Genomic DNA, 24,056 nt, shown 5'->3' with positions numbered 1-24,056 from the left:
TAAGTCTTTGCCCATCTGAATCTTTGCCCTTTTGCTCAGAGACGACGTTATTTGCTCTGACAGAAAAAAAAAAAAAAAAAAAAAAGGTAAGTCAGGAGCTTATGGAGCTCATGGAGCTTACAGCTTTTGGAAATACTGCATGGATCAGAGTGAAGAGGAACTCAGCCCCCTCTTCCTGGGTTCCCACTCGTGCAACCCAAAGTCTGCTGGTTCTCAGCCGTCATTGTAAGATGATCTTATCTGGACAGAATGGCTGCTGGGGGCTCGGAGGGCTCGCCAATAAATTTGTCTGATAGACACACAGGTGTAATGACAGAGCAAAATTTAAAAAATAAACTAAAATGAAAATAAAAACCAACAGTGGATTCTGACAGATAGGTGGACTGAGAGGCAAGACTCTCAGAAATGGCCAGAATGACGGGCAGCTCCGAGACAGAATGTTGGTGGCAGTCTCGGCTCTCCTTGTTTTTCCTGTGTCCTCACCACATTCCTCCACACGAACCTGACGACCTGCCGCCAGAGGCTCCAACTTGACCTGACGCTGCAATTTGTGAGGCGCGCAACTCCTCCGACTGGGCTGCGCTCAAAACACTTTGAGCTTGGACTAATGAGTCGGAGGTGAAGGTTGAAACACTCAGCTCGGTGACTGATGTTTTTGCCCTTTAAAAAAAAATCCTTAATAGTTGGGCTTTTCTTTTACCTTTGTGAAGAAAATATCTAATAATCACACTGAATATTTTTTATTTTTTATTGTATAATTCACAGCCTGAGCGTTGACTTGTTACTCAATCCAATACATTTCCTGGTTGCCAGGTTGGAAAAAACTATTCACAAAGCTATCTGCCAGCATTTGCAACATTTTTTTGACAATCCCTAAATAATGATAAAAATGTAAAAACTGTGAGTTTTGTTGTCATTAGCAGATTACATCATGGGGTCAGTGAGTCTGAACAGAACCTGAAAAACTCCTTTTACAGCTGTAGACAGGAAAATGAGGATGTTTTGTTTGTTTCCGGTATTTTCTCTTTTTATCCTAATTATTTGACATATTTGAAAACCAAATTGAATTTACACGAGCATCAAACATTGTAGTGCATTAATATTTGCAGATGTACCTCACTTGAGAGCGTGGTCTCCGGTCGACGCAGGTCTTTGGGAGGGATAAGAGGGCGCCTGCCTGCCCGCCTCCACCTGTGCTCTGGCCGGGGCTCTTTGGCCGTCGAGAGCAGAGCTGCATCACTGCTAAATTTTTAAAATGTCATTCTAGCCGCGGTGATTAAACTCACTTCACCTGCACCTGCTGCAGGGTTGGCAGATGGAAGACAAACAAACATCCAGGCAAATGCAATCGAAGAAAAACAAATTGATGTTGAACGCATTATGATTAGAGGGTAATGATGTGGTGGTAAGAGGATTTTTAAACTTAAGGTAGAATAATCGCCAAATATGTGAAACGGTACTCAAATAAAAGGTTTTCGAACCTTTTCTTAAAAATTTAAATTATAGTCAAATATAAATAGATTATGTCTCTGGGCTACATACTCAAAGGCTGCGCTTTTCAAAGAGGTCTATTGGACCACTGAAGCAGAAAAACAAGTGTATAATGATGATGGCACTTCAGTTATCATCATTGAAATTCCAGCACATAACAAAGCTTAAACGGCTGTCAAAGGACCGGTGTGATTCAGTGGCATGTAGCGATAAGAAAGTTGACGGCAAACCTGTAAACACACGTTTGTATTTATTTGCCTTTGCCAGTGGCCCTTTGAAGCAGAACATTTTCAAAAGAGCCACTCTGGCCCTGAAAATGCCTCAAACGCTTCCTCACTCGCGCCTCCGCTCTCACCCAAAAACAAACCTTTTTAGACTTTGACTCACTTTGCTGCAATTTCAACTTTTCCATTTTCATTTATGCGTCCTTCTCCCTTTTTTCATTTATTTAGCTCTTCATTTTTGACAATCGCTCCCCCACTCTGACAGAAATAAGCCCGGCCGAGTGTTCTGCAGCTCTCACCCACACGTCCTCCCGCCGGCGCTGCGAGGACACAGCGAGGGAGGAGAGGGGGTGCGGGGGGTGGTGGTTGAGTGGAGCAGGTTGGGCTTGATTTTTGCCGCTTGACCTTTTTTCATGTCAAGCCGACATGAGGTCAGAGGTCGAGAGTGATTGTGCTGATTGAAACGGCTGGCTTCCTGTTAATGGCTTCGGCTCGGCGGCGGCGGCGGCAGAGGTTAGGATGGACGAGTGCGGGCAGGTGTGAACTGACCGACGAGGTCGTTCCGACTCGGTGAAGCTGGAAGGGGGGCGGGGGTGCGGTGGGGGGACTTCCTTTTTTACCTTATTTAGCATAAAACATAATTTTGCTGCTTTTTCATCCTGCGCCCTTGCACGAGATGGAAACGCTGCAAAAATATCCATAAGATCTTAATGGAGCCCACTCAGGCTGAAGAGACAAACCAATGACTTATGACTGTTATTTCTGCAACCGTGTAAAAACTCTTAATCTAACACAAAAAACACTTTATTTAAAAAAAAAAAAAAAGAGAGAGATAGAGAAAAAAATATATTAAAAATACCCAAACACCTTGCAGCTGTGTTTCATAACTCGCTGTCAATTGTGCAATAGGTTTCTAAGAGGTTAGTGCAAAGCGAGCAGCTGAGTGTCATATGAGTGTCACGAGAGGACGCAGCAGAAAGCACCGACCGCCTTTTATGCTCCGATCAGAGAAAATAGAAGGAGCTTTGAGTCAGTGGGGAACCTTATCTGATCTACTGGATCCTCTCGCTTTCCTTGAGGATTGGCTCATTTCAAAATGAATGTTTATCTTAATGAGTTATATCACCAGAGGAGCAGCAGCAGGAGGAGGAAGAGGAGGCGAAGGAGGAAGAAGAGGAGGAGCAGTAGGAAGGAGGAGGAGGAAGACGAGGTGCTGTCGAGCTGATGGAAGCCACCATCAGTTGAAGCCGCATATATTTCTCATCCATTTTGTGTGTTGTGTTGTTGTTCTCTCCTGCTGGCAATGTGTGTGCGCATGTGCCTGTGTGTAAGTACATTTGTGACCTCTGGCAGATGGAGGTCAACCGACTGGAAAGGGTTAATGGTGCTGTCAGAGGAGCTGAGAGGGGAAGAGGAGGAGGAGAAGATGGAGGAGAAAACCCACCAGGAGGTGATGGAGGGTTAAAACACAGCAGGACTGTTGATGATGATGATGATGATGATGATGATGATGATGATGATGGTGACAATGATGGATGATTTCCGCTGTACACTAGTTTGGCCTCGCCGTGCTCTCAGGTCGCTGCGTTCAGACAGACAGGCAGAAAAACAAACAAACAAACAAACAAACAAACAAAACAATCGCTCCTCTTCACGTTTACACTTTGGTGGCTAAAAATAAATAAACAAACAGTACATGGAGGTCACGGGTGGTTGGAGTCAGCAGCTCCGTGATCTGGCTGTAGATTAGAGGAGAAGGCTGGGACAAAATTAGGAGGTTTAATGAGTTTCTCTTTAAATCTTCTCATTGGCCACACGATGGATGGCGGAACGACTGCGTTGGGGATGGAAGTGAATCTGATCAATGACCTGAAAAAAAAAAAAGTGTTTAAAGTTGACTGCGATTTGAATTGTGATTAATACACTAGTTGGACTTGTCTGAATTGTGCCACATAATAGAACCATTCCTTATTTTATTTTAAAATATCTTTGTTGAAGAGTGTGGGCAGACTGTGGGCACAAACACAAAAATAAGAGCAATGTTACCCACGGTGACCTTTGACCCAGTGAACCCTGCGAGGAACCGGAGTGTGAGAGGCTCTCAGACTGAACACCGGTGACCTTTGAATACACACACACACACACACACACACACACACACACACACACACACACACACACACACACACACACACACACACACACACACACACACACACACACAGAGTCTGGTCGAAAAGAGTTTATTGCAGCAGAGCTAGAAAACAATGCAAAGCAGCTTCCTTTCACCAACACCAACAGAGAGAGTTTCGCGCATCATTTAAATAAATAACATGGGAATAAATACATTAATCTCCCATTTCAAACAGGCTTTGTTCTTATTGCTGTCGATAACGGTCAAAGCATCATCGGTCTCATAATACAAATACAGTACGACAAACAGTGCTGCTGCTGCTGCTGCTGCTGCTGCTGCTGCGACGACAACACACAGGATCTTGTTAGTGGCCGCGCAGCGCTGACAGTGAAGCATTACTGAAACGCAGTAGAGCGCAGGGGGGGAAAAAATGCCGTTACGTGTGGGGTCAGACAGAGCAGGAAGTGTCAACGCTTCACACCACAACTCCTGTAAAAGAGGCACTTCATCAATTCCTGCGTGATGCAGTGACGACAGTCGTGTTTGCAACTGGACACAATCGGAGGTCGTCATCCGTGTCATTCTCTGCATGAGTAACATCAAAGTCAACTAACACCAGACACCAAATCGTAAAAATATATATATTTTTTTTCTTGTCTCATTTCATGAGCTCTGCATATTTTAAGTCATTTAAAATATTGTGCTCACAATTCAGAGTGGAAAAAAACGCAATGCTGACGATGTCTGGGCAAATGTCGATCTTGGCCTTTTAAATCATTTTTTTGTTTGTTTATTTTTTTTTGGGGGGTGGGCGAGCGCAGCCTTTAATTCTGAGCGTGAGAAGAGGTAACGGAGCGAAACACATCAAATCTATTTGACTGTTCTGTTGTGATACAAACAGGAAAGAAGACGACACTAAGTGAGCGAAAATAAACAAGTAAATGAATTTTTTGCGGCTCTTTCATAACCTCGCGGTCACGGTCCGCAAACCAGGCCGCCATCCGTCTCGCTAGCGTCGTCCCATCATGAATCCCTTATTAACCTGCTGCTAATATCGAGTGGAACCTTTTTCTCTTTTCCACACCGATGTGAAACAGAGCTAAAAATGTACATACATACTGGCCACACTTTAATATTAATACTTAGGCAGGATTGTAGAGTAAAAACTTTACCCTCCGTGTCTGATCCTTTACTCAGTCTCATAAAATGTTGCTCCATTGAGGCATTTCAACAATCTCAGCCCTCGTGGGACTGACAGAGCGGGGGGGAGGGGGGGGGGGAAGCCCCATTAAGTTTCATGGGAAATTGTTTGAAGCACAAACAGAAGGCCTTTAGTATGTCTTTAATAAGCTGAAATTGCTCAGCAATTACGGTTGTAGGACAAATCCACTTTGCGACTATAAACGGTCTTGAAATGGGTCCAATGGGATTTTCACTGTCGCTTTATTCATCACTGGTTTCTTCTCCCACAGGTGAGAGAAAGCCCCAACTTTTTAATTTCTGCTTGTTCCGTCTGTAAAAGCTGTGAATTAATACACACAGCTCTGGTACCCCTTCCGGGTCAGTGACCACACCCCCCAGCCGGGTGAGGATGGCCCCGCCCTCTGCCGCCGCCTCGTCTTTGCTCCCTTCCAGACGTGTGGAAAGTCAAACACAGTGTATAAGGAAGTCTCTTGCATCATTAATTGTGCTCCACTGGAGCGCAGGAGGTGAAAATATGGGACCATCAAAAAAAACTTCAGCGACTGGCGAGTAGGTTCCTTTGGGTTGTTTGTGTGAGTTTTCTGATCACTTGAGAAAAGCACTCTCGACGACACCTTAGAACTTGTGAGCGAGCGACACCGCGACCCCTCCCTCGGCGGGAGCGCCGTCGATACGCAGAGGCTGGGTGAAGGCCGCCGCCTTCATCGTGCAGGTTTTGCCCGACTGGGCGCAGTAGTAGAGCCATACGCTCAGCGTCAGAACGGGCTCGCCGCCGCCGCCGTTGGACTCCGGGAGTCTGGCGGGGACGACGACGGGTTGGGACACGTCCACGATGTCCCCGGTGACCACGGCGCCTCCCAGGAGCCACTGGTCACCTGCTGGGCGACAAGAGTCTGCGGTCAGAGAAGAGCCGGAACACAGTCTGTTCAAATCTGTGAACCCGTTCACGCATTTCCGAGTGGGTCGTCCAGCGCAGTGGCTCGATGGGTTCACGCGAGGATTGTAAGATCGCGCGACCACCCAGGTCGCTTCACGTGTGTTTAAACCAAACAACAAAACTCATTCGCCCGTCCCAACTTTGTCTCAAGTATCACCGTAAGCGTACAAAAAGAAAAATAACACAAACCTGAACTGCTGGTATCATACAAAATGCAGCTATTTCACCTACATTTTGTTCATCATAGTTTCAGATTTAAAGTGAAATCTGCTTTATTATTTGACTGCCGAGCTGAACAGTGTTGAAGCCGATAGGTCACGTTGATGTTTCAACAGTAAACTCCAGCGCATTGTAAATTACAATGAAAATCAACCTGAACGATTCTACCTGCTTGGATTGACACGGTCACGACGCGTGAAGCGTGAAAAATAGAACTGAAGCTGTATATTTTTCCACAGCGGCCTGTTGTGAACTTCCACAATGACTTCTGCTGCACTTTTGGTGTGAATTGGGGGTCAGCAGTGGATTCTAGACGGCAAATAACTCACAACTCTTCTGCTCAGACTTGCCCTTTCCAGCTGAAAAAAAATTGCACAGCTTTACACATTCGGTTCTATTTTTAATGTATTTTTTATTGCCGTGTGTTTTGTTGGATAGTTTTTTTGTGTTCTATATTTGGTATTTTAATTGTTTCTGTAAGGCGATCTTGAGTGTTGTGAAAGGCGAGAACGTTTTAAGACGTGGACTTTCAATATTTCTAAAACATTCATAAAGGCCAGAAAATCCACAGAAAAGACTTCATGCCCAACATGATGTTGTACGTGGTGCTGTGTCTCGGATCGTTATGATTGGCTGATGCGGTCAACCCCGAGGTGAACTGAGGAACTGCAAAGGCAACTCTCATCGTGTTAACAAGATTAGTTCTGGGTTTGCAACGCAATCATGCCTGAATAACAACGGACGATGAGTAAACATTCAATTTTAAGGTCCGTCAAGGCAAGAAGCTTGCTTGTGTGTGTGTGTGTGTGTGTGTGTGTGTGTGGTGGTGGTCTGAGGCACCGATACGGCTGAACTAGCTGGACCCGCTGGGGACATTTTTTAGACACACACACACACACACACACACACACACACACACAGTGAGAGACTGATGGAAGTCAACTTGGCAGGACAGAAAAGTTGAACCAGTGAGAAAACACGATGACGCAGAGACTTTCAAACACACGCGGGGCAGCGGTGATTAATGACGCCGACGGCGAACACGTGATCGCAGGGAAGCCGCTGGAAAACAATTTGGATGGGCGGCGCTCTGCTAACCTGATCCATTAAAATTCCTGCCGGCGCTCTGATCCGATCAGCGCAAGTCTAGACCGCGTACGGACGGGACGGTCCGGGTGATATAGCGCAGGATCACGTAACATAGCCCGTCGGCTAATGATGTGAAGCGCGGCATATTTTTCTATTGAATGGCGCTAAGAATAGCGCTGCTGATAGCGCGAGCTCGCCCCGTGCTGCGCAGCACCGCCGCGCCGCTCCGGATGGATGACGTGCGCGCCTCCCTTCTAAACCTAATGAACGGGCCATCAGCCGCATATCTGACATCTCTTCACAATAGCCACGTTTCCATTAGCCCCGGAATTGCGCAAAACCAAAATATCGCTATAAAAGAAAGAAGAAAAAAAAAAAGTGGTAAGGGAAAAAACTTCTCAAATATCGCTAAGATGTTTTGACGCTCGCATGAGAGTGGGTTTTCAGACGTATCGATATAGAGGTATACCGCGAAAGTTTAATGGAAGCACTTTTTTTTTTTGCATTGACACGTCCACGGACATGACGAATGGGGTCACGTGACCAGTTCACGTCAAGTGAAAATGGCGCGTTATGTTTGGACGGAGGAGGAGACGGAATATCTCCTTTTCTTTCTTTCTTTTTTACAAGTAATCAAAGAGAAAAAAAATATACCAACCATTCTTGAAAGCAAACCGCATCCAAATGCAGAATTATCGCAAAATGTTTTGTACCTCCATCCTCCTCAAAGTGGAGTCTTGGGGGACGAGATTTTACAAGAATTACGGCTTATGCGCTTCGCACCATTCAATGGAAACACCTGCAAATCTCAATTGTACTTATCGCTTTTATTTTGCGACAAACTCGTGGAAATGCAGCTTGTGAATCTCTGGCAGCGCGATGACTGAAAGCTGGCAGACAACAGAGACGCTGTTGTGTGGGATGGTGTTCAAGAGCGATAGTAAACTACCGTTTGATCTCTTTGCACCGAAAACACAATCTTCAGCGGTGCTTTAAAAATAAATAAATAAATAAATAAACGAATGAACTTAGCATCTCTAGCTGCCAACAAACTTCTTGAATTCTCCTGCCGGCTCAATTTTTCAGAGAGCGTGTGCTAGAAAGACCACGTTTTGGAAAACAGCCCCTTCTGATGTCACAAAGGGCACAGATACCCCTCCGCATACAGTTAGTTTTGCACTCGCTCGCTTCTTCACGGCTATCCGCCCCGCCCCCATAAAAAAGGTAGAAGGTCCAACAAAGCATCGACTTTAGATGAAATGTTTTAACAGGAGGCAGCAAACAGAGGGCTAAATATTTTGTTTTCCAGAGATCTTCAAGGCTTTGGGAACAGTAAGTAGTGCGAGGCTGCTTATGCAAAATCAAGGATGAAAAAAATAAAATAAAATATGCATGATATGGGACCTCAGCACTGTTTTTCGTTTAGATGTTGACGTGGGCCGACGGAATCATCGACATTCTGTGTAGTTAAAAAACGGAAAAAAAAAAAAAAAAAGAAGCAAAGTCAAGGTCGAGCACCATCCACTTGGCCATTACTTTCATGGATGCATGGAAAAAAAAAAAATAAATCCAACGGGATAGGACGAGTGGCTTGCATACAGAACAGGGTCAATAGCAACGGAGAGTTTTGGGTTTCATGGGTAAAAATAGACTTGGCCAAGGCACAGCAGTGTCCTCTCTCGTTTTTCCTCCTTTTTAAAGAAGAGCAGATCTTCAGAACCAGAAACCACCATCAGGCTCTGAGGGGGAGCAGGTAGGATGTGAAGCCGCGCTGCACTTCTACTCTCAAAAACATGCTTGGGCGAACTATGGCCCGGGGACTACATTGGGCCCGTTAAAGTTTTTAATCTGCGCCGGCGAACTTGAAGATATTATATGAACAATCAGTTAGTCATGAAATAGCTGTTTTTCATCCACTTTTTCATTGTTTTAAGAGTCATTTCAATAAAGAGTTAAATACCGTGGCGGCTTCACAGTCACTGATTTTGTTGGAACTTTGCTTTGGCTCATTTTTCAATTTCGAAACACTCCATTTATCTGCTCCGGTTACATTCTAGAACCCATTGTGGCGCCCCCCGTTACAGAGCAGCGCCGCATGATACAATATGATGGATCACTCTGCTGCGCTCACTGCTAAGTTGATGGCCAAAGCTTCTTTTTTTTTCTCAATCAATTTGATTGGAGCAAAACCAAATTAAGGAAGCTTAAAAAATAGATTGGTTTATTCTTATATTAGCTTTGGAACAAACAACCTTCAGAAATCCTTTGGCTACAATATTAACTGCAAAAAAAATCTATTTTATGCTGAGTTTTACCAAACCTAAAAAGACCCTTGTGATGCTATTTTTTTTTTTATTTGGAAAAATGTTTTTTTTTTTTACTACAATGACTGCTGATTACTGCAGATATATAACTATTTTCCATTTATATATCTGTCTACTTTCACACTTTCAATTTTATAAATTCTTTTCGGCACATTCAAATAATGATCTAATCAAACTGATCGACAAGAGATGCTGAAGGTTTATGATTTTGAGCAGAGAAACATACATTCTAGGCACAGAAAACACACACGCGCGTGCACACACACCCACACACACAATAAGAATCAGCCCATTATTTTTCCAGTCAGGCCTGGTGCCTCCGACTTCCCCATCAAACGAATGGGAGCGTGTTTTCCCCAACATAAGGTGAGTGGCTATGATGCAAGGGCAAGAAAACAGATGTTCCGCTTTCACAAGCAACAACAGGGGAAAAACTTGACAGGGGAAGAAGAAGAAGAAGAAAGAGAAAAAAAGATGGAGAGATGAAAAGGTCAGGGTTGACTGACAGGACGGACTTGGACTGATGTTTCCAGTCTTACCCTCGGCTGACAGAGCCCAGCAGCTGGGGGCTCCCTCGGTCAGCTTTGTCCCCTCCGGAAGAGTCAAGGTCAGCGAGAAGGTCAAGGTTTGGCCCGCTGATACCGACACCGGCGGCAGCTCAATCCTGGCGGCCGATTTCGGCAGCTTGGGCGCTTGGGTTGGACCCGAGCCAGGCCCAGAGGGGGCCGAGTCTGGCAGGTCCACAGAGATGGCGAACTGGACGGAGAGAAGAATTGGGAGGTTTGAATCGTAGAGGAGGAGGAGGAGGGAAGAAGTGGTGTTGTAGTACTGGAGACTGGTCTTGGTCTCCAGACCACTGTTGACAATGTCTTGGTCTCGGCTGGTGCCGTCTCGACGACAACACTGGGAAGAAGGGAGGAGGAGCTATTTGTATGAAAACGGTGCACGTGTGGTGCACATCCTACCAAAGAGACGGTGTTGGAGGCCAAGTCCAGCACTTTGATCTGGTGGTTGTTGGTGTCGGCCACATAGAGCAGCCTGCCGCCGCCGCTGGCACAGATTCCTCCAGGCTCGTTGAAGCAGGACTGGGTGAAATCAGGGCCAAGAGAATTTCCAGCCTCGCCGGTGCCGGCCAGCGTGCTGCACTCTTTTGTCTTTGGATCCACCACCTTGATCTTCACGTAATCACACAGGCAACGAAAAAGCAGAGGAGAATTTTTTTTTTTAAATAAATTACTTAATTAAAGGTCTCACTGTGCCTTTTCTGATCTTTACTTTTCATCCGAAATCTTCCAGAAAACAGTAGATTTAGCCCTTTGTTTACAGCCTCCCAGTTGGGTTTAGCTTCTTGCCAATAGCGATGCTGTATCAGACCTTCCACATGATTTGAAAGGAACAAATTTTGTGATCTAAGTGGGCAGAGCAAACACCAAACTGGGGGTCGGTCAATAATTTGGGAGCAGCATCAGCACCCCTTGTGACATCACAAAAGGCTGAGATTCAAAAGTGAGTGAGTGGAGAGAGCGTAAGTAGAAACTGACATTTCCCATTTCTGTGACGTTAAAGAGACATTTTACTGATAGAAATCTCTTTTCTGGGCAATTCAGCAAAATTTCCAAGTATAAATCCAGGATTATATAAAAACAAACAAACAGACACATCTTTTTCCTACAATGCCTTGGAGGTGGAACAGCGGCGCATCGCCTGAACTGTGACCCACAGCCTTGTGACACGCAACACCCCACCTTGTGGTTGTACGAGTCGGCCACATAGAGCAGGCTTTGTTCCGGCGTCCATGCCACTCCCAGAGGATGCTGCAGCTTGGCGTCCACACCTTTGCCGTCAACATCCCCGAAAGCAAAAAGGTTCTGGAGCGCGCACAAGAGAGAGAAAGAGAAAATTTAGGTCTAGATAAAATCAGATAAAAGATCAATTCATGGGGGGTAGGGGGGGGGAACACCTCAGCTGCATGCAGCTTGTGACGTGCAATCCTGATGTTAATGTAGGTCAGGAAGCAGGTCGTCCAAAATAAATATGTAAGCTGCTTGTGACTGTCTGATCATCTCGAGAGGAAGGAGGAGGAGGAGGATCAGAATTAAAGACTTGCAAGTGATAAGTTTTAATTTAAGACATGAAAACATTAAAACATCACTGCCTTCATTATCTTACAAGGCCTCTGAATAATTCAGATGCCAACATACGAGAAGAGGGGAGAAAAAAGAAGAAGAAAAATAGTGGCATTCATTATTCTAAAGAAGGTTTTAGGTTCAAGAGAAAAAAGTCACAAAGGGACGTCATTGACTGTTAATTATGTAGAAGAAATGGGTTAAAGAAAAATTAAATCATGTTTCTTATTCTTATTTTTAAATCAGCCAACAGATACATTTTAAAATATTATTTTTTTGCTGTTCATAAAATGGGCCGAATCACTTGAAATGCTTGCAGGTGCACTTTGTGCTCCAACGATTAGTTTCACGAAATCAAAAAAATTATTCAGGTGCCGTGAGATCAAAAGCAAAATTAACTATTAATCAATGAAATGCTACTTGGCAGTGTTTTATTCTTAAGGCTCCATGAATCTACTGCTCATAATCACTTCTCGTGTTGAATTACAGGCGTAACAGAAAGGTGGAACAAAAACGTCAGGGTCCTTTTTACACGGCAGTGTGGCAGAATAAGAAGATATGGGAAAAGAAAGACGAAAAACTAACAGCGCAAAACAATTGAGGAGGCATGAAAGCACAACCTAATGAATGTCTTCAGTCTTTAGCTACAAAGACGAGGCCGTGTTAGTTTATTTATGGCTCCTTCTCAAATCAATACCGTCTATCGGCGAAGGAAAAAAAAACAAAAAAACCCAGATGTGCTGCGATAATCACGGACGTGACCAGAAGAATTTTAATCCGTTGGACGCTTTGTGCAACCAGTGTCGTTAGGAGGTTTCTGACAGTGTGCAGGAAGGACGAAGAGGTTTCATGGTGAACCTGCCGTCTGTGAGGCACAACAAGAGTCTTTTTTGGTTGAATTTATTTATTGAAAGTTATTTTTCCTGTTCAGGCAAAGTTCACTGAGTTGTTCCTAATAACATTAGAATACATGAAAGGAAGCCTTTCATAGGGCAAAAATAAAAGCTATTGAATGAATTCAGAGAACACACACACACACACACACACACACACACACACACACACACACACACACACACACACACACACACACACACACACACACACACACACACACACACAGGGGCTCACCATGGGGTCTCGCTCTCCTCCCACCAGCGCCTTGACGGCTCCGTCCTTGAGCGCCAGCGTGCGCACGCTGCTGCTCTCGCTGTCGGCCACGAACAGGCAGCTCCAGGGTTCGTGCGGCGCCACGGCCAGGCCTGAGGGCTGAGCGAAGGCGGCCCTGTGTGGGTACGAGTTGTTGCGGTTCTCCTCGCTGCCGCTGCCGGCCCAGCGCACGCACGTCCCCGCCTTGGACTCGCTGCGTAGCGATGGCACACAAAAAAGAGAAGCAATGATGATGGGGGTTAAACTAGACGTAAGATGTGACTTTCTCCCTGCACGACCGGTTCACTGTGACTCACTATAAAGGGATAGTTCACCCAAAATGAAACACTTTCCCCGTTAGTTACCGCCCAGCTCAACCAGAATTATGTTTGCTTTTGTTTTGTTTACGTTTGTTTGCTGTCAAGAATGGTTGTTGTATTTTGCTCTTTGATTACTTGTAAAAAATATTCCGCAGTCCAAACATAACGCGCCATTTTCACTTGAAGTGAAATGGTCACGTGACTTCATACATCACGTCCGGTGACGTGTGAATGCGAAAAAAAAAAAAAGAAGTGTTTCCATGACACTTTTGTGATATACCTCTATATGGATACATCTGAGAAACAACCTCATGAGAGTGGCAAAACCTTTAAGCCATATTTGAGAGGTTTTTCCAAGTTTGGTTGTTTCCATGACCTCTTTTTTATTGCGATATTTCGGTTTTGCGCAATTCTCGGGCTAATGGAAACGCAGCTTGTGTGCACACCACAAGGACGGCTGTGGCTCAGTTGGTGGAGCGGGTCGCCTGATAACCGAAGGGTCGGTGGTTTGAATTCTGGCTCCAACTCATTGGTCACATGTCGAAGACACTGAACCTGGACTTGCTCTCGATGTGCCTGGCAGCAGCTCACATGGCATCAGCCGCCCATTGGTGCGTCTGTAAATGGGTGAATACTGAGAGGCCATTGTAAACGCTTTGGAGGCATCATGGTGGTGCTGGAAAAGCGCTAAACTGCATAAGTGCAGTCCATTTACCATTTCAAACAGAGTGACTGTCAGGATGAGGCTGCAATTTCAAAACTCTCACGCAGCCTCTCAGCAGGTGCAGCTCTGCCTTCACACACGACGTTAACGTGGTCGCTTCCAGACTAGTTGGACTGCCGGGGCGTAATATCATTTTCACCTGATGTTACCTTCACACCACTGCAGGCTTCCACTGGGAGTAATTCTTTGCCTCTTTGAAACACAAGAACAGCAGCGCGGATCAGAAAACATCACCAGAGACTCAAGTGGACCGAGTGGTGGGGAGCAAATGGCTGAAATTCTATTCTTTTCAGTGAACTAATCCTCTGAAAAAAAGAATGACTAACTCCCTCGGATATGACCTGCTGCAGCTTAAAATAAAGCTTGATCGCATACATATATGTATATACAGGAACTGGAAAATTACAATATCAAGTAAAAGTTGCTTTAGTTTGGCAATTTAACATAAAAGATGAAACCAACAAATTTTATTGAGCCATTACACGCAAATTGAAATCTCAAGCAGTTCCTTGTTGTAACTTTGCTGATTAAGATTTTCATAAAGATTTGACTTTATGTAATATTCTAATTTTCTGAGTTTTTTTTTAAGCTGCAAGACCTGATCAGCAAAATCCAAAAAAATTAAAACTTGATATCGATTTGCATATTATTCCTTTATATAATATGTCACATTCAACTTTTTAAGTTGAATTGCTGAAATACAACAACCTTTTCAGGATAGTCTAATTTTCTAGGTAGTACCTGTATATATGCTTTCTTTTTTCTTTTTACTTTTTCTGAGTTTGGACATATTTAGAGATATTTTTGCTGGCTGCAGCAACAGTCTCTCACCTTCCTTTGGGCAGTTTTCCATCTGCTAGGAACAGAGCCCAGATCTGGTGAGTCCCAGCCATGGCGATCCACAGCACGTTATCCTCAGGTCCACCTGGACGCACACACACAAGACACCGCACAATAAGTACAGTCGTCTATTTTATGTATTTATCACTGAAAATATCCTTATGAAAGCAGGTGGGCAGAAGCCTCGGCAGGACCGTCGGTAACTTCCTGAGTCGGTCACATGACGCAGAGGAAACGCTCGGCTCTGCTTTCAGATGATGCATCATCGCTTCCCGTTTGTGAGGCTGCGCCAGTGAGAACAGGGTTTGCTGTGGGCACAACTACACAGCTCTGTTTGTGCACGCGCACTTTGAAATTTGGCCTACTGCTGATGGACGCACTGTCCCTAGAAGAGGACGCCGTGGCACATCAGGCCTTTAAAAGGAAAAGAGGAATAAGAAGAAAAAGGAAAGAAAAGAAAAAGGAAACAACAACTGATGAAGCTGAAGCAACAGTGATGTAAGAGAGCCAGTGAGGAAACTCTGCTCCTCACGGACTGACACGGCGCCATCATGTTCACTTCAGTCTGATCGCTGTAGAAAACCAGTTTCACAGCAGCCCTGCGTGTAGATATATATAGTTTCCATCCTTTTTATTATTTGCTGACATGCTTTAAAATCAGCGTCGGCAGCAACAGCCGCCAGCAGCATCGCAGACCAATATGTGGCAAGAAAAATGTGCCGGAGAGTCCAAACGGAACGAAAGCGGCGGCCTTGTACTTTGAAAAGGAATTTCAGTCAGAGACAAAACTTTTTCAAGTTAAGCCAAGTTAGCCTTTATAAAAAACACAGAGATCTTAAGGCAGAAATAAAAAAAAAGAGAAAGCCTCGAAGGGAACTGAGCTTTTTTTTGTGCTTTGATTATTCGAATATGAAAAACGTGCACAGTGTCAAATTATTATTGATTTTCAATGTTGATGAGGATTTTTGAGAAGGGGAAAAAAACAAACAAACGCAAGAGGTTAATTGAGGTCTCTGTGTGATATGGATCCTATAGATTGAAACATCTCTTCTCTTGCTCTCATCGATCCGTCCCTCCGAGCAGATCCAATCACACGGTAATGGTTTCATATTAATCTGATAATATTAAGATCTCAATACAATAAAACTACCTTTCGGCCTAAATCCGGCATATTCAGAATTTGATTTTGTTTTATTCACATGCACTGCCCCTTGATCGGGTAAACTAAACAGAAACTAAACAACATAAAACAATAAAAACAAAGGCAGAAAACATTCCTACTCGCTTTTTCCTTGTCAAACTAAGTCTAAACGACAAAACAAAAGCCCAGACTAAACGAGACTAGAGCAGCATGGAATTCACAAATTAACGTCCAAAAGCCCTCTGCTCACAGCCTCCAGCAAAAATGCTCAGTTTCTCTTGATGCACATCGCAAAGGGCTTTAAACTGAGGGACTTCCTCTTGTCTTCGACGCTGACAGATCTCCTCTGACAGCACGGAGCAGCAGACACTCCCTCCGCAGACCAGACGACGGCCCAGTTCACATTGTGGGGTTCACGTCTGATGGACTCCAGGCGCTGATTGACTTTCAACTCCGTCCCTACAAGGGCCAGGCAGTCCTCTGAGACCGAGGGGCGGGACCGACCTCTCTGTCCAAACGTATTGATCTGATTGGAGCGTGCAGAGGAGCAACAAACAGCAGCAGGCGGAGGAGGAGGTGGAGGGATTGCGAGCGGCGGGTGGCAAAGGTGAAACGCGTGCGTGCGTGCGTGCGTGTGTGTGTGTGTGTGTGTGTGTGTGTGTGTGTGTGTGTCAGAATGGCAAGACTCACCGGCGGTGCCGAGCGTCACATCCCAAGGAGAGCTGATTGGCTGCTTGGGCCCAGGTGCTCCGCCCTCTTTGTCCGTGCCCTGTGTGCCGACTCCAGCCAACGTGCTCACGCTCTTCTCCAATAGGTCGATCTGTTAAAAGGAATAATAGTCAAAAAGCAGTGATTGTTGGACGGACTTTAAAGACAAGGGGAGCGGGTTGATTTAGTCTGGGCCGGTACCTTCCGGATCAGGTGGTTTTCCGTGTCGGCCACGTACACCAGGTCTCCTTTGACGGCCACGCCCTGGGGGGAGTTAAAGGAGGCTTCTGAAAACGTGCCATCTTTTCTCCCGCTGTCGGGCCCTGGAACAGAAGAAATAACCGGATGGAAATAAACTTTTCCTGGGTAAATTTACTTGAAGGTAAAAATAGAGTTTCAGGGAAATGTTCATGTTTTTTGGTGTAAAATGGGGCATCTGTGCTCTAAAAGGTCTTTTGACAATAAAAGCTGAGAGAACAAATGTTGGATAATACTATGATAATTCTCAAGCTGTCCATACAAGGAGAACACACTTTCCAATCGCAAACAATCATTGTTAAATCAATCCTTCTGTTCCCATTTTCCTGTTGAGCAGTTCAAATTGGTGTGAAGGACCCTCATAACATGGCCAACATGTACTGGCTGCAGAACACTAAAGTAAGGTGACTCATTATTTTAGGCAGCGGTCTCTGCAATCTGATTAATCATAGCGCACCTAATCCAAATCTGCTGAGGTCGGCAGCAGGTCTCGCTCATTTTAAAAGTGTGATGAATGCAACTCTGTCCGTCCTGTTCTTGAGCATGAGACGGAAACAAGAGAGTGAATCAGTCCAGCTAGAAAACAACCTAGAGAGATATAATGATTACTGTATCCAATTTCCAGGAAAAAGATGGATAAATAATTCACAATCCGCCACCCCCCCGCACCATTTTGGATCCATGACAAATCCCAGCATCTTAGTCCCTGCTGTTGTCATCTGCTGCTGCTCTGTGCTCTACTCAGGATACCATGTGGCTCCTTTGACAACTATTCTAGGATTTGTACCCTGCAAAAACATCAGTGTATCTCGCTCGGTCATCTTGTTAACCTCCAATAAGAGGCGTTTAGTGAAGAAAAAAAACAAAGAAAAAACTCTTCTTTCTTTCTCATTTTTAAGAGATCAGTGTGGGCGCTGCAGTAGCTGCAGTTTTATCAGAAACTGGGTGGATTTTCAATACATATTCCATATGTGTTCATTCATAGTTTGATGCCTTGAATGAGAATCTATAATATAAATAGTGAAAATGAAAGAAAAACCATTAAATCAGAGGTACGTGTCCAAACTTTTGACTGCTAGTGTAGATATACATGAGATAAATTCAACAGGCTTTGTCAACGTTGCGTGATACCAACGTGTTTCACCTCCTATGATGTGTAAGAGCTGGCCGGTGGAGGAGGAGGCCACCAGGACCCTGTGGTGCCCAGTGTCGGCCACCACCAGCCTCTTGCTGACGTCGTCCACGGCAACCTTCCCCGGGAACGACAGCACGCCGGCGGGCAGGGAGTCTCTCAGCAGCTTGATGCCCAGCTCGTGCTCCTTCAGCTGGCCGCGCTCCCTGTAGTAGCGCAGGGCGGCGCCGGCGAAAAGCGCCAGCTTGTCGGCGTGGCCCTCGCCCACCACGGAGAAAAGCAGGTTTCCCCGCGGGCCCAGCAGGACCAGCGTGGGCCAGCAGGACACCTCCAGCTGGTGCCAGAGGAGCGCCTCGCCGTCGTTGACCACCGGGTGGCAGATGTCGTAGCGCAGCACGGCGCTGCGGATGTTGTCGATGACCTGAGAGGGCGTGGCCACAGGTTTACATCAACGTGAACAGAACGGTGCGTGGTTATGGTTTAACAATGATTGCATTTGCACGTGCAGGTTCTGGATGTTGTACACTGGCAGTGGCGAGGGGTGGGTTTACAGCAGGGAGATGGTGGGTTATATTTGTTCTGAGTTACTTGTATTACCCACTGTACTGATGCATGCAGTATACGTCTCTTTTCTTTATTGTGACTTGGATATAATAACATTGCCCTTCTTTTTTATAGATGTTTATATCCTTGGCGTATACTGTATGCAGAACTGTAATGTAATGACCTGTTAACGGCATTGTCTGCCATAATCCATTTGAGAAAAATCTATTTTGATGAAAAAAAATAAAATATTTGCAGCCTATTTTTCTTTAAAGCAAAACAAAGTCAAATTCTAAATATTCATGTTTTAATGAAGCGTGAAAAGAAGCCCTCTAACCAATGAATTGTCTTATGCTTAACTAGATTACTGGCAACATAACAGAAGAATACAACAGAGCTACTGAGGGCAGCTCTGTTGTATTTTCTGTAAATAAATTAATATTTTTTAGATGCTTTACATTTTTGTGCTTGTTATTCTTACAGCGACAGTATTTTATAACTTCGGAAAAGGGTCCCTGTTGCCCAAGAATAGTCTTGAATTTAGGAGCGTTCTCGGAAAAAACAAACAAAAAACGGCAAGAATGTATTGACACTCTTTAGTTGCAAAAATAAAGGGGGAACGTACAAACAAACCCAACGAGCCTCACCTTCTCATTGGGGAATTTAGCTGAGTGCACACCAACCACAACCAATCCATCTGAGGGGGAGATTAAAAACACAAACACACGGAAGTTATGACGAGACGCGGAGCGGCAGACATATTTTGTGCGCTTGTGATCGTCACGCGTCGCAGTGTGCAAGTAAATCAGGAGATCCTGTTTTAGATTAGCTCGTCCGGAGAGACCGTCCTCGGTGACCCCAATTTGTCAGTCAGCTTCCAGGAAACCTTTCACAGCCTCGGAAGCCATCCAAGTGTTTATCTGGTGGACATCAGCGCTCCCCGGAGAGCCACCGCCATGCAAAGCTGGTTTGGTTTGTTTTTTTTCCCTTTCTTAAAATACAATGGGGGCAACTGGTTAAAGAGCAGAGGAGCTGGTTGAGGGCTGGCACAGAAGAGACCTCGCAGAACGGATGTTCTGATTTGATCCATCCATCAATTCTAATCTGCTTCACTCACTTGAAACTCACACAAACAGAGTTTTGCTATAATTAAAAAAAGAGGTCTCAAAGAGAGTGAAATAATAGTTTTAAACAATATTGAATTAAAAAAAAATAATGACTATTTATAATGGTTACAATAACAAACAATAGCTAAAAATAGCAAATGCAAAAAAACAAAAAACAAAAAAAAAGATAATTTAATTCAAATGTGCGTTGAATTTAAGTATTTAGAAAAAAAAGAAAAGAAAAAAAGGACAAGGAAATGTCTCATCACTGGATCTCCTTCAAGAAACTGAATTAAAAAAATAAATTAAAAGTACTTTGTCCCCAATGGCATTGGGGCTTTGAACAGTCCAGGAAACTGACACATAAGCTTTTTTATAGGTTGCTTATTTTATATATTTTAATATGTATGAATCATTCTGATGTACCATTGTCCTCTTTTTTTTAATGCTGTGTTAGTGTGTGATACTTGTGTCGGTCCATGCCTGAAAACTAAATATCTATTTTATGTTATAGTGAAACTAAAGACAATATTTCAACTTAATGGACAACCAAGCGTTCATATTCCTAAAGCTACGTGTTGTGGATTTCGTCAGTTGTGGTCGGTGCCAGCACAGATTGCAGCGACGGTGGGTGGCTGACAGAGGGGCGGGTGGGCAGAATGTGGGAGTGACTGGTCTGGGTGGCTCCCACACCTCAGGAGCTCGAGCAGCAAACAGAATGTACCCGCCGCCGTGCCAAAGATAAGAAAAGCGAGATTGCGATTGTGGCGGCAGCGGCTCCGCCCTCGTCCGACCCATCCATGTTTCGTCAGGCTGCCAGAGTGGGACGGATGTGATGGTGCTTGACTCTTCCCTGCTATATAAAGAGGCAGAACGCAATGCAATGTGATGTAATGCCCGAAGCCTGACACTGCAGCCTGCAAATATATTTTAGCCCCCCCGTCTCCTCACAGTGGCGATAAGGAGCCACAAGCACTTGCAGGGGACAAGTGGAACTGATGCATCGCAGCTTCTCTGCCCCAGTGAACTCACACAAGCTGCAGCGAGGCAGCGGAACCACACGAGCTACCTGCTGAGGAGAGTTTCCTGCCAGGATTACTGTAAAGTCTGCAGTACCTGGACTCTGACCAGTGCAACTCTTTGCAAACGGATTCCTGACAGGCCAGCGCTGCTTGATACCAGGTCCCAAATTCTGCCGATTTTCAGATATTTATTTTTAATCCAAAGGAGCAGCCTTGCATAAGAATCATAAAAAACAAAAAAACAAAACAAAAACCTCTCTCTACAGGACAGCATATTTAGCCCCGTGTTTGCAGCATTCTGCTAAAGATGCTTTGTTGGACATGTTTACATGGGGACAAAAACAAGGCGGTCTCATACACGTGACTTGGTGTGTTGTCACTAACCTGGCAGAGGCATCAGTGCCCTTTGTGACACCACAAATGGCTTATTTAGCACATACTGCTTTAATTTTAGAGCAAAAGACATCAAAGTTGGCCTTTACACATCCGCTCCCATCTAACTCCTCGCATAATATTGTTAGAAAACTTTGGCAAGAGCGTGTTTTTGCACAGTGATTATAGTTAATTAACAAACTTAGTCAAGCATCTTTTGCTTTTTAATTGATTGAAAAAGATGCTCAGGATTACAACGGGGAGCCGTGACAAGGGTTCTTGGAATCCTTAAAATTCTTAGTAAGAGTTGCTCAGTACTTTGTTCATAATCTCTTCAAGCATTACAATCAAGGCCTTGTCATGAGTCATTGAAACACTTCAATTTAAGTGCATTCAACTACAAAAAGACACACTTATGAAGTTGCCATATTGATAAACTTGTATTCACAAGCACCTGTATAACTGCTTACAGATCTCTTTATAAAGATTCTAGGTGCTGCTTTTCTTGAAAATATCATCAGCATAAGCTTTCAACTAATGCATGAGAACAGCATCTTTCATGGCATCTAAACAGATTGGAAATTTTAACGCATTAGTAGAATAATGTTTTATATCCTTGGAAAAGAAGAAATTTTGAGGGAGTTTTTTTTATGGAGACCGACACCAGACAGAGCTCAATAAAAAAAATATTGTTTGTAGATTGTTGATAAGAATTTTTTTTCACACTAGTCAGCTGATTGGAAACTCTTGGTAAAGCGTGAATCATCCACAATGGGTTTTGCTTATGGTTGATTGTATTGGCGAAACCTTGATGAGGAGTCACAATGGAAAGGATGGGATTCAGGGAGACTGACCTATTTTCCAACATCTTGTAGGGTTGTTTCTACCGTGAGAGATGATTGGATTTATTTTTAGAGGAATTGGTGGGTTGCTAGCAGACATCTGTAAATAAAGACTGCTTAAAATCAAGATAAGAACACATGTACCTTTGACAGAGTGCTTCTTCTCAAACCGGTGCAGGTCCGGCAGAATGTGCATGCAGTTGATGCAGCAGTAGGTGAAGAAATCCAGCAGCACTACTTTACCGGCCAGCTCCTCATTCAAAGAAAGGGGAGCCTCCGTGTTCAGCCACTCCAAGCCTGGAGCAAGGCACAGAGTGGAAAATGACACTGTCATCCTTTAAATTGTGATTAGTCATGCTGGTGAATTGTGATTTTGATTGCCAGTCACTGCACCGACATACTTTGTCAGGACTGATACTGTGGTAAAGGGACAGATCAAAGCAGTGTCATGTAAGCGCTCGCAGTACCACAAAGCTAATAAATGCCCTAAAAAGATTTTCCGAGATTCTGATCATAACTTTTTTTTTTTTACTCCCCTCACGAGTACTCTGTGTCTGATAACATTCATTGCACTCCACGCATTGCACTTGATTATATAATAATCAAATAATTTTGGAAAGGGTGGGGGCGGGCAAGCATGATTTGCAAAGTGCTTGAAAATAATATTCCCTGCGCAAGCATCGCTCATTCACAATTTATGTTATTTGTCATGGCTGTTCCACCTCTTCTCTAAAATCTGCAGCCTTGCTCTAAACTCTTGTCTCAGAAAGAAAGGCACACAGACTCTCCACAGCACTTGACCCAGTTACGCTGATGAAAAGCAACCCAAAAAGGGTAATTTTTCTTGACTCCTAGTTTCAAACTGATGCAAGTCAAAGACAATTACCAACATATAGGAAGTAGCCCCTGCCAAGTAAAATATAACATTTACAACTGCTTTGTATATCTGTGTTGAATTCTTATTTATTAATTTTAAACATAAGCTATCTTTAAGGTGGCAAATGCAATTATTGATTACAAATACTGTGCTGTGAACACACCTTCTGTACACGTGTAACTGAGAGTGTTTCTCTTAACAGTGAATTTGTCACTGGTCTATTACGACAGTCACATCTCATGCAACCTTATTTTTTTTAGAATGGTTACAGGAAGGGTCTAGCCGCAGGCTTGCAGGCTAGACTATATGTCACCACCTACTGGTGGGACGAGATATTGCTGCCGGAAGCCCCAACTTTATTGGCGTCAATCAGAAGTATACGTTAAAGTATAAAGAAAAAACAGCAAAAACAGGAAACGAGACAAAATACTATTAGTTGTGTTAGTTGGTGCAGTTTAAAACTTCTCTAAAACGAAAATTTGAGGCTGTTATAAAACCGCAACACAAACTGAAGAAGCAGGAGACGCCCAAGCCAGGAAGGGAACGCGAACAAGAAAAACTTTTGTTTAAAAATAAATAAATAAAATAAAATAAAATAAAAACATACTTTTGCACATATTTAACTTCTAACTGGCTTTTCGATAAATTCTTAGAGGACTAGCAGTCAACTTGGCGGAGCATGCCCAGTCCTGTCAAAATATGCAGCAGTAGCCAACTCTGTCAAACTGTCACACAAGTGCTAAACCGAGCTAGCGCCGTACACACGTCTAACCTGTCTGAAAATCCGGTATCTTGAGATCATCTCTTGCGTCTAGCCTTTTCACGTACTCGAAGACCAGCTCTTCCCTTTCTTGTTGCGTCGTTGCCTCTTCAAGAGCGCAGTCCAGCTCACTTTGGACGGTGAAAATAGCCGAGAGGCTGCAGCGAGACGCCATGTTTACAACTTCCGGGTAGCGGCCAAGCTAGGTAAACATAGCGGCACGATTGATAGTAACGATTCGAGAAGAAACACTTAAACATATATTTTTTCCCAAAAAGGTGCGTCGTCCAAATAAACGGAAAAATTGCCGACATCATTTATTTGAACTTTATAAAAAAAAATGATGTCCTTCAAACTAAACTATCAATGAATTCAGTTGTCCTTTCAGATTTAGAATGTGCGATTTTAGTTCTATTCGTGGCTTTACTCCGTGTCCCGCCGGGACAGTGGCGGCAGCGATATGTCTGTGCAAAACACGGGACGGTTGACGTAGCTGTAGAACAAATGAGCGTATT

General features: G+C 44.2%; 1 protein-coding gene across 2 annotated transcripts; it reads right to left on the bottom strand.

Annotated features, from left to right (window-relative positions):
• Positions 1-4,656: 4,656 nt before the first annotated feature.
• Positions 4,657-23,716, bottom strand: nhlrc2 (NHL repeat containing 2). Of its 2 annotated transcripts, none has more exons than XM_076028122.1 (12): positions 23,554-23,716; positions 22,049-22,201; positions 19,210-19,259; positions 18,032-18,440; positions 16,831-16,952; positions 16,612-16,741; positions 14,772-14,865; positions 12,879-13,110; positions 11,367-11,489; positions 10,587-10,796; positions 10,161-10,377; positions 4,657-5,930 (listed from the first exon to the last, which is right to left on the bottom strand). In XM_076028122.1, the coding sequence occupies exons 1-12, from the start codon at positions 23,714-23,716 to the stop codon at positions 5,668-5,670; spliced, it is 2,166 nt and encodes a 721-aa protein (XP_075884237.1). In that variant the 3' UTR covers positions 4,657-5,667. The 2 variants fall into 2 exon arrangements, with proteins under 2 accessions (XP_075884237.1, XP_075884238.1); XM_076028123.1 differs by having other exon boundaries at positions 4,657-5,927.
• Between the last annotated feature and the right edge of the window lie 340 nt (positions 23,717-24,056).

Source organism: Nelusetta ayraudi, unplaced genomic scaffold, assembly GCF_046127955.1.
Source record: "Nelusetta ayraudi isolate G7.1 ecotype Tasmania unplaced genomic scaffold, CSIRO-AGI_Nayr_v1 ptg000022l, whole genome shotgun sequence".
NCBI classification, from domain to species: domain Eukaryota; kingdom Metazoa; phylum Chordata; class Actinopteri; order Tetraodontiformes; family Monacanthidae; genus Nelusetta; species Nelusetta ayraudi.
This window is presented reverse-complemented; position numbering and strand designations above follow the sequence as displayed.